The sequence below is a fragment of the Halichoeres trimaculatus genome, unplaced genomic scaffold, assembly GCF_033239565.1.
Source record: "Halichoeres trimaculatus isolate MK-OKI-2021-1 unplaced genomic scaffold, fHalTri1.1 fHalTri1_scaffold_3, whole genome shotgun sequence".
In the NCBI taxonomy this organism is placed as follows: Eukaryota; Metazoa; Chordata; class Actinopteri; order Labriformes; family Labridae; genus Halichoeres; species Halichoeres trimaculatus.
Genome location: NW_027437181.1, coordinates 22748026 through 22761208, shown reverse-complemented (window position 1 = coordinate 22761208; position 13183 = coordinate 22748026). Strand labels below are relative to the sequence as shown.

Below are 13183 nucleotides of genomic sequence, written 5' to 3'. Positions count from 1 at the left end.
GTAGACATGACAAACATTCAAGGCACTCTGGAAACACACACGCAGGAAACATTGTAAAGACAAAGTGGCTGTGCACATGTCTTCACTATAACTGCAGGTGGTGCAGTAAGCCCCAGCCGGCAGCCTCTGTGGAGCAGCTTATGGGGGGACGGGGGAGGTGGAGTGGGGCTGGCTTTTCAGGTTAAGGAAGTCGTGACATGCCCCTCCAGCAGGCCCATAAATCAGCCGGCTCAACCACACTAAGGATCGCTCCTGGGAGAGAAAGACATGGAACACACACACACACACACACGCACACGCACACGCACACACACACACACACACACACACACACACACACACACACACACACACACACACACACAGCACAGGCTCTTGTCTGTACTGATTACACACTTTCAGCAGTATGAGCATGCATAACTGTGTGTGTGCGTGCAAATAAGAGACACACGTACACGGAGCAGGAGTGCACTGTGCTCTGTTATGTAAATGGCTGTGGCATTTTTTGCCCCAGGCTCACACGCCACACCTCCTACTATGTGGTCCAGTGTGTGTGTTTGTGTGTTTAAGGTGTGAATGTTTAGTAATCACAGGATTAGAATTGTGTCTTCAAAACAGCACATCCGGTTTCTCCACAAAGAGTCTTCACACTCTGTTTAAAGCATGTGATCTCTTGTGATTGAAGAAAACAGTAAAATCATTCATAAGTCACTTTGTTCTGAGTCAGGGTTGGGCTTTAGATCTGATGTATCAACGCAGCAGTCTGATTCTAGGCTACAGGTATGAAAGACAATGGACAAACAGTTGTACATCAACAAAGCACTGAATAGTTTTGAAATCCACTTCCTCCCCTGTGTAGAGCAAAGATACACAGGCTATGTATCCAAGGCTTAAGGGATGACAACGTGCTTCTAACATGTTTTTCATTTTTCAAAGCAAACTAATTCAATGAACAGTGTAAAATATGCAGGTTTAAAAAGATCTGATCAAGTTTTTGACCCTTATCCATTTAGAAAATGAAACATCCTTCCTGTAACTTACAGTGACAGCATGTTTAGTAGGGAGGGGTATTGATAACTGGTTCCTGTTAAGAATCTATTTGAAATAGTTCGATCCATCTCCTTGTCGATTACGCCAGAGTGGTAGGACCTCACGTCGACATCAACTGACGTCCCACACATCAGTTGCATTCATCAGCCAGCAAATGCTGAATTTCCAAGACAATGGCAGAGGGAAAAGCGATCAAAAGCTTGGCTTCATTTACCAAAAGGACTCTAACAACCCAAAATGCATTTTGTGCAATGCTGTAATATCATGCAAGGGTGGCAACACCACCAACATGGTAAAATATCTGTCAACAAACGGTGTTAAATACCAAGAGTGTCATGTCATACTTGGTTATTCATAACCTCAACAAAATGTTATCACAGAAAACTTGTAAAGCCGACTTTTTGAACACAGAAAATTCCCAGGAGGAAGTGACAAGGGAATCAATAAAGAGTAGCAAAAAGTAATCAATCAGCTTGTTAAGTCATGATGTGGTAATGTAAAATCATCAGGGGGGGAAACGGTGTGACATCTTTTTTAATCAGCATGAGTGCAACTGACCTCACACTGTGTTTACCGTTTCTTGTGATGTCAGTGTCTAAGTCACTGCTCAGATTAAGTTAACAGACCTCCAGGAATCCAAAAAGAAGGGTTGTGCTTGAAAGATATTGATAAACGATCAGGGTAAAACACCACATTAAGGCTGCAACTAACGATTATTTTAGTAATCGATTACTCTGATGATTTTATCAATGATTAATCGATGAGAATGCATAATGGTAAATTTGCAAAACCAAACATGCATTGTTGTTTCAGTTTATGACTACCGTTTTCTTAATGATTTATACAAAGAAAAAACATATTTGAACATAATTAGACTGACCAGATGCTAAATTTATAAAGTATAAAAAGTGATATAAATGTAATGTCACTTACAGAATCAACAGAATGGGCAAAATAACAGAAAATATATTGTTCTGCCATCGGATTAAGAATTTACTGGGCCAAAAAGGCAAACGAATAAAAATGCGCCTTGAATCTTTTCACCTGCAGGTCAAACAGTTCACCCCCTCTGCCCTACCACTTCTGTAGCAGCTGACGCTTATGCTAACGTTGGTTTAATGAGCTCCTCGTGGTTATCAAACAGGGTGACAATTTGATGAAAAGTCTAAACAAGTCCTACAAGACAAACCATACATTCCACAACATATAAAAGGAGTGTTCGTGAGATTTTGTAGCTACTGACTCGCTGTTGAGCTCCCCGGCTTGTCATCGGTGAGCCCTACATGTTTGCGTTTGAAGCGCTGGATCATTGCAGTCATCGCGCCATGCCATGCAAGGTCATTTTTGTCAATTAACACACTGTGTGGTTTTACTCAGTGTGAAATACTCCCAAACTCTGAAAAATTTTGGACGAACGGCTTCTCCAGCTCTGCCATTATTCGAGTGTTTACTTGTTTCCCTCACCAGCCGGCTCACCTTCTCCTCCGCCGTGCTGATCTGTTTACATGTGACACATACAGCCCCGCAGCCCAGGTAATCTACACTCCTGGCAAGTAGGTGGCGGTAATGCACCTTTAGCTAATTGCCAACAGCTAAATAACCTGACAAAAAGGAAGAAAACAAACAAACCGAAGACAAACTAATACAGTAATGACGCACAGTGCATCGATTATGGATAAACGTTGACGACGCTTTTACTAATCGATTATTATCGATTCATCATGCAGCCCTACACCACATGCATGTTCTGATGGTTCCACATAGATGTTGTACTGCCTGGTAGATTCAGGCTCACAGGAAGTTATTTATCAAGGCTCTAAAACTTACACACTCTATCTCTGCAGCTTCATCTGAATTAATTATCTGAACATTTTCCTCTAAAGCCACATTGGGAGTCATCCCAGGTTAATAGGTCACAAATACCCAATTTTATTAAATAATTATGAATTAATTTGTCACAGTGGTGCTTTAGAGAGCACCTTCTAACAGATCAGCAGTATCGATACTACCATGCTTTCAAAGCTGGGAAGTCATGACATGTAAGTGCTTGTGGGTGTGAGTTGAGAAACAGAGTAAGAGCTACAAGCAGGGATTTCCCAGGATGATACGCAAGCCAGGTATCATGTCTCTTTCGTAAGACGATAATATCAAATCAGTAGATGCTGTGTATGAAACTACAGTGATTTCTACAATACGTGCTCATTTGTGAGTGTGTGTTGTGTCCTTTTTTTAAATCTGGTTGGAAATCCTTCTAAATAAGAAACAATATGTTCCACACTTTTAAATGTTATAAGTTGAGACAGCAAAGTCTGTGTTATGAGGATGTAGAATGAATATTTTAAGTTTTACGGGTTGTAAAATAAAATGTAACCTGACAACTATAAGTAGGAAAGTTTCTGTTGTGTTGTTAACTTTTGTGTCCATCTGCATCCATCTGTGAAAACAGGATGTGAGAGGAGGAAAAGAGCGCGGCTTTGAGAGCCACGGCTCGAGTCAGAGAGCTGAGACTCAAGTGTTGTTAACAGTGCAGGTTGTCATTGAGTTATATAAAAAAAAAGTGGAAGGAAGAGATGAGAGAGAGTAATAGTGACAGAGTGAGACTGAGAAAGATGCGGCTCGAGCATCACACAAGTGGTTTGGTCTTTTCTTTGCTTCAGTGCAGCAGTCCATGCAATCTTTCCTCTTCCTCCTCTTCCTCCTCTTTAGCCAACATTCTGAGCGTGCAGTTCTGCTTGACCAATAAGCTGTCAGAATGAGAGATGCAGCAATTACACTGCATCCATAGTCAGTAGACTGATGTAAGAGGGTATGCATCCAGTCGTGCCAGGAGAGAAAGTTAGAAAAGCAGAGGCTGGCGCTCATTACATTACATTACATTACATTACTGAGGTGCCCTTCAGCAAGGTGCTTAACCCCTAACTGCACCATCTGGAGCTGGACTGGGCAGATTCCAAGGGTGCATGTGTGCAGCAAGGTTAATTAGGAGCAAACAGCATTGATGCTCAGTGTTTTACCTTCAGGACATAAATGTTTAGAAATATCAGTCACACAACATATGCAGCCAATAATGAATCAGAGAAAGCTGAAAAAAGGGTTTCTAATGTTGTTATTACTCATATTTACAGCATGTAACTATGACTCAACAGAACAGACCATCTGATTCTCTTTAGTCAGACATTTATATTCTGCAGAGTGAAATGAAATACAATTATTTCAAAGAAAATCTATGGAATAAATCACTTCTTTATTAAGACTATAAATAGGATACCATGAGCACCACGCAGCTCTATTTGAAATCTGTTCCCTCCTCTCAGGCAAAAAAGGGCAATCAATAGATATGATTGATAACAGCAGGGAGCCTGAAAACAACACCTCTTCAGGTTTCAAAGACAGGAGCTACCACAAACAAAGCAAACAAAGCAAAACCGAAGACTTCATCAGATCAAGCAGACAACAGCTGCCAGCAGAGTTATCCAGTCAATACAGCCAAAAACTGAAGTGTGTCTGGCTGAATTCAAAAAGCAAAGAAGAACTTGGAATCAGTTCAATTTTCAAGTGGTATGGCAAAAGCATTTCTCAGATTTTCTCCTTCTTTATAGCTTTACAGCTTCCTCCACCTGAGAGAGGCGATAAATCTTGAGTTTTTTTCACTCAGTGGAGGCAATGACTGGACCAGAGGTCAAACCAGTAAGACAGATGAAAACAAGAGATTGTCTGGAGGCCCATTACAGGAAAATTGCTGTGGAGGGACGGGGACATTCATGCCCTGTCTGTGTAGGGAGCAATTGAGCTGGTGTGTGTTTATTAGAGTCCAGTAAGTGCAGGAGGGAGACAGCTACTGATGCATTGTTAATATAACTGTGTCGGTAAATCAGGGCCTTAATTCTGATAACATTCAAAAGTCTGAAACATCCGATTGAGGTTTGACATTCAAACAAATAGCTGCCACATGTTCTGTTTCCTCCTTTTTTTCCATCATTTCAGCTCCCTTTCTGCACATTCTTTGTTTCCTGTCAGAGCTGTGCTCCCCTAGCCACAGAGTGAATGTGCACTGTGACAAATGCCGTGTGGAGAATGTGGTCCGGCTGAATTCTTATGTTAGCACACTGCTATTGTTGTCTCCAAAACAAAAAAAAAGGCTTCCTGGAAATCCCAGCAAGTGGCTGCCTCCACATGCACAATATTTAGCAGAAAACAAACATTTGTGTCTTGAAATCAATTGCGGCTTTGTATGAATTTTAGGGGCAGAGTCATTGCTTTTGAAAATGTTTTGGCACAATTCATGGCATGCAGGCCCTTTTGGCTCTGCTGCACCTGTCATGTTAAGAGGCAAAAGGCCATCTGAGCTTCTTCATTTATTCCCATCTTGGAAACATATGGGCAAATCACACTGCATGCTAATTGAAGCTCAACATTGCAGCCGCAGTAAAGGAATGAAATAAATTATTTGTCACCTGTCCTGTGTGTGTGAAGGTGGACAGAGGGAGCTGAGTGACATTAAACATATTTATATAAAAAAACCAGGAAGCATTTCATCTACCTGCCATCATCTTCTGGGCCTCATATGGCTCCATGTAACCATCATTCTCAGTCGTCACTTTTTCCGTCGTGGTCTGGGTGCCACCAGCCTGCTCAGCGTCAAACGGGTCCGCATAGTCTTCAAGAATAATGAGCTGCAGAGGAGAGAAAAAAAACAAGGCAAGGTGAGACAAAGGGAGGGGAAAATAGTGAAATAGCAAAAGGGGAATACAGTTTGCTGCTCTGCTGAACACGACGACATGGGTAGACGTCAGGGGGGGTTGTATGACAGATACTGCTGTGGCCCAGGACAGGACCGAGTGATATCCACAGAGGCAGGCTGGGAGATAAAGGCAGAATCACTCGAACACAGCCCACCTCTGTATGCCTCAGCACTCTGCCACAGTGCCTCAGCTCTTAGCCTTCCAGCACACTCTCTGCTGCTACTGCTGGTCGCCCTAATTATATGATAGCCCTGTGACAGGCCTACATTTCAAAAGTAGAGAGAAGGAGACCACAACTGCTCAACTTTCTTAAGAGGAACAATTTGGCAGATTTATGCCAAGCTGGCAGCGAGCCACGGCTAATTGCAGTCTTGCTCTTTTGCTGAGTATTTTGTGCAGTAGATGGCAATTAGGTGGACATCCTGAGACCCAGAAATACAACTCAGACCTTTAAAGGGGAGAGCAATGATCTGCATCTTCTCTGCATTAAGGGCATATTTGTTTCCTTCCTTGCTTTTGAAGTAGGACCTTCCCTCAGAAAGGAAATTAACTCCCCTCCGAGACATCTGCCCTTTTGGACACTGGATCTCATGATGGGTTTTGACAGCAGGAGCTGGACCAGCTGTGAGAAAATAGATTTCTTCACCGCTGAGACTCCTGACAGACTAGGTCTAGGAGACAGGGGCTGAATACTTTGTAATTTGTGGATATAAAAAAAATAAGGACACGCTTATGCAAACAACTAAGCAAGCATGAAAACACAGAGATGACTGGCACTACACCCCATGAGTCACGCGTAACAGGAAGAGATTTGGTCTCATTACAAACAAGCTCATCACTCATCTGGTGGATGGGGCCTGGCGGGGCAGAGTGGAGGTTGAGCAGGCCTCATGCCTGCTGCGCTGCTACTCATGCTTGCCAAGTAGAGGCTAGGTGGAGGCATCTTTGCCACAGAGAGAGCAAGCTTCCCAGAAGCAAGGCCAACTGTATAAGACACACACACATTCGCATATACAGACACAAACGAAGACATCTGCAAAGAAGTGCAATGCATGATTTCTCATTTTGAGAGTTCTCATGAGGTCAAGTGTCATCTAAGTCAGACAGAAAAGAGATGTCCTGAAGTAACTTAGTGTCAAATGCTAAAATGTTCTCGTAAGCTGCTTAGTGACAGGGATATGCGTCAGGTATGTCTGAGCTGAAAACCTGTTTAATGTGAAATAAGCAGCTATAGAAAAGAAAGTAAGTACCACATTTCTTCAATATCCCCCACTCCATCTGTTTTGGAGAAACTTTTTTTTTCCTGCCACAGCTTAATTATGAGTTACTCAAATGTTTTGCTTCTGTGAAATTGAGCTGGAGGAAAAAAAATCCAACACAAACATTGTCCTGGTTTGTTTCTGTGCCACACAAATATACATATTTCACTGATGAAGTGATGAATATTCAGCCAAGTATCATTTCTGTAGCCCAAGAGACCCCACACTCTGCAGTTTATGCAATAGTGTCATTACCATCTGATCAGGCACCTTGCACTGAAACTCAGCCAATGGGAGTCCGGCTCTGCAGAGTCTGAGGTTAGACTGAGAAGCCCTCACTATGAAAACATATGAGTCACTTTAAGGGGAGGCATCAAGGCCACTGCCCATTTGGTTGTGGTTAACATGCTGTAGCAGAGCGGCCCGAAGTTTGAGACCATGGCCCACAAATGAGATAAAACACTCCAAATAGTACATCTTACATTCTCTTTATCAGCCATAGATGACTGATGGCCTTTCTGAAAGACATAATGTCAGAGGAATACAGGGTGAAGGGATGAAAACTTCTATAAGACGGATACATTTCTGCCGGGGGTGTGATTAAAATCAGAAATAAAAGCAAAGCTTAGATCTAAACATTTTGTTTAGTTTGGCCTTTTGTTTGCGCATTCATGGGCTGCAAATGTTGGTTTGCAAATGGTTTAAGTAGATGTGTGTCAAACTGCAGAGAATGTAAACTACACTTCACTAGAACTCTAACATACGGGGCTTTCTGCTGCTTCAAGCAATCCAAATCAGGCTGAATCAAAGTCTTATGTTTCAGGCAGGATGCATGAGTGGTCTAAAGCAAAACAAATAGGGATGCACGATATTGGATTTTTGCCGATATCCAATATGCCGATATATCCAAACCCCTTTTGGCCGATACCGATACCGATAACCACAAGTTTGTTTGTTTTTTTCACTGTAAAGAAAGCTGAGTCTATCCTGTACTGGAATTTATATGTTACTCTTATTGTGAAGGTCTTATTTGTTTAAGAAAGACACATAAAACAAGACAAAAAACATTTGATTTTACCATAAATAAGAAATGTATTATTTTTTTCAAACTCAAGACATTCAGTATTGAAATACAGAAAAATTATTTCTTTAGATCACATGAACTTTAAATGTACAATGCATTTTTAAACATAACCAAGTTGCATTTGATTATTTTAGAGCTACTGTAACAACCTGGTGACAGACACAGGGCTCTGCAGTGCAAATAAATAAAGTGCTACATTTTATTTAAGGAGTTTATTTTTCAGATGGAAAATAATAATGTCTGTATAACACCTTATTGGCTCTGCCTATCAGCAGAAATTTTCATATCTGCCAATACCGATAAACATGTTTTTAAGCTTTTATCAACCGATACCGATATTGTGCCGATAATATCGTACATCCCTAAAAACAAAAAGTTGGTGTCAATTATTTTCTATTTATGCTCTGCTCTTTTTTTTCTATTTGCTAAAAGCTGAGCTGGTATCATGAATGCTGGTTTAAAGTCAGTCCATCCCCAAATTATTCTGAAACACGTTCAGACAAGATGCAGCTGTATCGCATTAGCAACTTTCTACAATCAATACTGAAGATATCAATCTACAGCTGTTAACACAGCGTACATCTCATGTCCCCTGAGTCCATAGACCTTAATGAGGCTGCAAATGTCTGAGATTAAACAGCTCACACTTAGCAGTTTAGAAGTGTTTTTGTGTGTAGTTTAAAGCAGTAAAAGCATTTTTCAGCACCTGGCGCCTGTTCTTATTCCAGTCAGCAGAGACGACTGACGGCAAACAAGTTTCCAGCCTGACTAACTTTCAATTACAGTAAATAAACTGAAAGAGGCTGGTCATGGAAGAATGCAGTGGCCTGATGATTTTTCACTTCCATTCATGAAAATGTGTCAGAAGGATGGATGACTAACAAGAGTTGTTTAATCATCATCTCAGTCGTTTTATTGTTAACTCTAGCTTACAAAGATTCCTGCGGTCCTTGACCATTTTGACTAACAGACTGCCTCCTTAAGGGGCCAGCTCATGTTTGGGTGGAGGTGTTGGTTAATGCTTCCAAACTGTCCTTCCTGTCCCACTGCACTGGTGACCACTCGACAGCAGGAGACGCACAGGGCTCTAAGGAGAAGAACGCTACAGAGCGGTGGCGTCGCCTGGGGACACACCATCTGCCTTGCGGCATGCCAGGGTGTGTCAGGGGGGACTGCAGCCAAGCCACACTCGTCATGGGAGCAAAACTCCCCCCATCAGCACAAGACTGCTGAGCTTCAATCCATCAGGTCTTTGCTAAGCCATACTGTAAGCCTGCATGAATCTCACAAAGCCACCTCACTGGCTCAGGCCATGTCCCCATGGCAGCGTGGTCCTTCACTGTTCTGCAGCACAGAGAGAAAGAAATCACTCAATTACTTTCACTCCACAGCTCAGATCCCAGGTTGGCCGTGTCTTACACCTGCCAGAGCTCTGGCTGCTTGAAACAGCCTTCTTGAAATGCACCACGGCGCTCAGACGACGAAGCTGCCTTCAAATCAGTGGGAGCAGAGGGGGCACATTAGAGAAGGAGGGAGACTTTAACAGGCACCTGCCACTTTAGCTTAATGTTTCACCGTGCTGGAGGTTGTGGGATTACAATTCGATTGGGCCCTGGTCTTCCATTAACGCGAGAAAAGAGAGGCTCCCTCTTGCACTTTGAATGTTTTTGGCTTATCAGATAATCACTTGAAGGGCTGAACATTTCACAAACTAAATTAGTTGAAATTTGAGCTACATTTAATGTCTCTTTGTTTGATTTCTTTTGATCAAAACACATCCAGAGTAAACACCTGGAAGTGTGCAACATGACAAGCCCATAATTTCATCCTGCGACAGTCAGTGGAACATACATCACTGTTGATTATAATGAAGACTATTTCAGCTGAAGTGGTGCGGACAGGAACGTGATATAATGTCATAGCTGGTCTGGGGAGGGCTGAATGTGTCAGGGGCTCGTCAAGGTTGAAGCCCCTTTCAGGCTGCCAGAAAAGTCAGCAGTCTGGTGAACGAAGAGGAAGAAAAAAAGAGAAAGAAGGAGGACTGACGTGTGTGATTTATGTCTCACGCCACGGGGGATTTCAGCCACCAATAACCTAATACAACCCAGTGCTTAGCAGCTCAATTGCATTAAGGCTTTTCAAAAGGCTCTTTTTGCTGCTATTGCTCTTTTGTTCTTCAGTTTAAAAAAAAAAGAAAACACGCCACTATTGTGAGGACAGACAGGAAGGGAGGGGAGAGAAGACAAAAGATGACGAGAGACTATTTTTTCATGTCCTTCCACAAAAATTGAGCTGCCATGCATGACGTATGTTTGCTCCTGTTGGCTGAAAAAATGTTGAAACGTTCATGTAAAAGCCAAAGTCAGCAAGCTGAGCGTCATTGAAGTGCCTCTGCTGATAGCTCCTCTGTCTTATCTCTGTCCATAAACACAGGATGAATGCTGTGTGTGCAGTGTACAGTCATCTGGAGATATCTTTGCCACAGTCTTCTAGAAAGAAAAACTCCCTAAAGGCAATTTACTTTAGTGAAAATGTTCACAGCTTCTCTGTTGACATAAGGCAGTTGCTACCAACCAGATACTTTCAAGTTTCTAAGGAGTGGGTGAAAATCTGGTTACAATCCAGCAAAGGCTCCTTGTGAAGACCGAGCCCTGCTGGGTTTAGTATCTCCCAAATGGATTAGGCACAAGGAAAGCGGGCTTCACCTCCAAACGAAAGACATCGCAGGAGAGCATTTCCCACCATGCAGACCTGACATTAATGAAACTTTATTGAAGCGTTTCCAAGGAAACCCTGTTGCCGCTCAAGCTTCTGCTCCAGTGTGAGGCTGGAAGAGTGATGTGTCTCTGTTAAAGGCCTGTTTGGGAGTCTGCAGGTGTAGCCGTGATTAAATTATTGTATTTGCTGTAAAGACACCTCTCCATAATCAGTCACAAGCTACAGCAGTGTGCGCACCAGTGGAAAGCAAATGAACAAATCCAGTTCATTTGTGGTGTCATTGTTTGAAGAATTAACTACAGTTACAGCAACATGGCGCTTGAAAGCTTGTTCATCAACGTGACTTCAGACTACGTGACAATAACATGCCTACTCTTCTTCTTTGTTTTCTCTGTGAGAGTTGGAAACAAGCTTTTGAAAACAACATCCGCTCCATATTGCTTTTCTACTATTCAGCCTAAAAATGGCGTTTTCTTCACAGTGACAGCTGCCATCATTATGAGGCTCAGGATGGAGCGAGTGTATGAGTGAAACATACTGTCCTATATACGTTTGGAGGATTAGATTCTGAACATCAACGTATGCAGCCTCAAGCTTCACATACGTCTCCCTCAGCGACATCTGTGCCGTTCAAAGAACAGCTCACTTCTGGCTGCCGACTTATTTATCACACACACTCACACGCACACACTCACACAAATCCCATTTAAGATTCAGACCACATTAAATGTGGTCCTCAGATCTCTGCACTCCACCATGTGGGGCAGCTTTCGCACAGCAGCCAGGGTGAAGACTCTTTTGGCACATCTGATTTAGCCTGTTGTTGATCCTAGGAACGCTTCCAGATGCAGCAGCAGCAGCAATGCTGATACCTTTCCCCATACTTTAGCGAGAAAACAACATCAGCTATGTCAGGGTTTATGCTGAAATCCTGAGGTTAAATTCAATACCTTTTTAAGACTTTTTTAAAAACCTTTCAAAAAGTCCTAAGACCTTATTACGACTTTACGCTGCTGTTAGCAACCAATCTTTGACAGTTGTAGTTTGCATTTTGATATAAATTAGGTAAACTGAGAAAGAATAAAGCTTGGAAGAATATGTGAAACTAAAGGCAGGTTAATTGGCATTCCAATTCCCACAACAAGTAACAGCAGTTATTCAAGGCCAACTTCCAAAAAAAAAAAAGAATTTTATTTCATCATTGTCAAAATTTAGGACATGTGCTTGAGATTGTGTTATTTGCTTTCTGTCAGCGTCACATACGGACGGCTACAAAACTACTCTACAAACTGAGTTTGTTGTCACTTTAGCCTACGGACATGTTGGGCTGCTAGCGATAAATATAGCCCGCGCCTCACAAAATTACAACCTTGCTTGTTGTCACATCTCAAACAATAGCGCTACGTAACTGTATTTATAATTTCCTTATCTTGTCGCGTTGTATCCAGTAAAAAGGTGATTTGCACAAAGGAAATTTGTTCCAAAACAACTGAGATCAGGGGAAGCTTTCTCTAAATCACAAGAAACCAAGATCCCAGGTCCTCATAAGTCTAAGAAATTTTCTCTCAAGGCTTGAGAAACTCTTGTGATATAGAGTGAAATATTTTGAGAAGCTTTTTCTAGATCCTCACGCTGGTCTGTGATGAGTGTGACGAGCAGAATGATCGTCCAATCACCAGGTGTGGTTATTTTTGAAGGTTCAGACCCTGAAAACATTTAGAACCAGATAGACTATTTCTGTGGCGGATATATGGAACCTTCTGTCTGGCATGTCAGGCTAGTTTGTAACAGACGGAAGGAGGAAAATAAATATTCATGGATATGTCCAATAAGATATAATACCTCATAACCATACGATTAAGACTTTTTAATACTTTTTAAGGGCCTTGATTTTCCCACAACTGATTTATCGACTTTTAATACTTTGTAAGATCCCGCGGACACCCTGTATGTATATAATCAAATAGTAAGAACGTAAAGAACAAACAAGGATAAAAAAAAGACATAAACTTGCACCTTGGTAGCCTCCACATTGCACTTACAGGCTAATACTTTTAGGCATTTCTTGGATTTGAAAGCCCCTTAAGTTCAGAGCGGTACGATATTAAAATAACCATCAGTCATAGTTGACACAGAGACTGTAGATCTATATGCACTAACAATTTAGGTATGTGTGCTGAAGTTAGGGAAGTGCAGCGCAAAGAGAGGTATCTGGAGTTCATCGTCAGTGCTTATTCAAATCAGGCAGCATTAAAGCATATTCTGCTCAAAGTGGAGCTCATCAGGCCTTGGCAATCATGAAGAACACCTCGAAATGAAACATCATGGTG

At 42.0% G+C, this 13183-nt stretch overlaps 1 protein-coding gene across 4 annotated transcripts in view; it reads right to left on the bottom strand.

Moving 5' to 3' along the window:
- shf (Src homology 2 domain containing F) overlaps positions 1-13183 on the bottom strand; it is a 104930-nt gene that overhangs the window by 78036 nt on the left and 13711 nt on the right. For all 4 annotated transcript variants that reach the window (XM_074666595.1, XM_074666594.1, XM_074666596.1 and 1 more), the window contains exon 2: positions 5591-5723. In XM_074666595.1, the coding sequence (XP_074522696.1) occupies positions 5591-5723 (133 nt within the window). The remainder of the gene's footprint in view (positions 1-5590; positions 5724-13183) is intronic.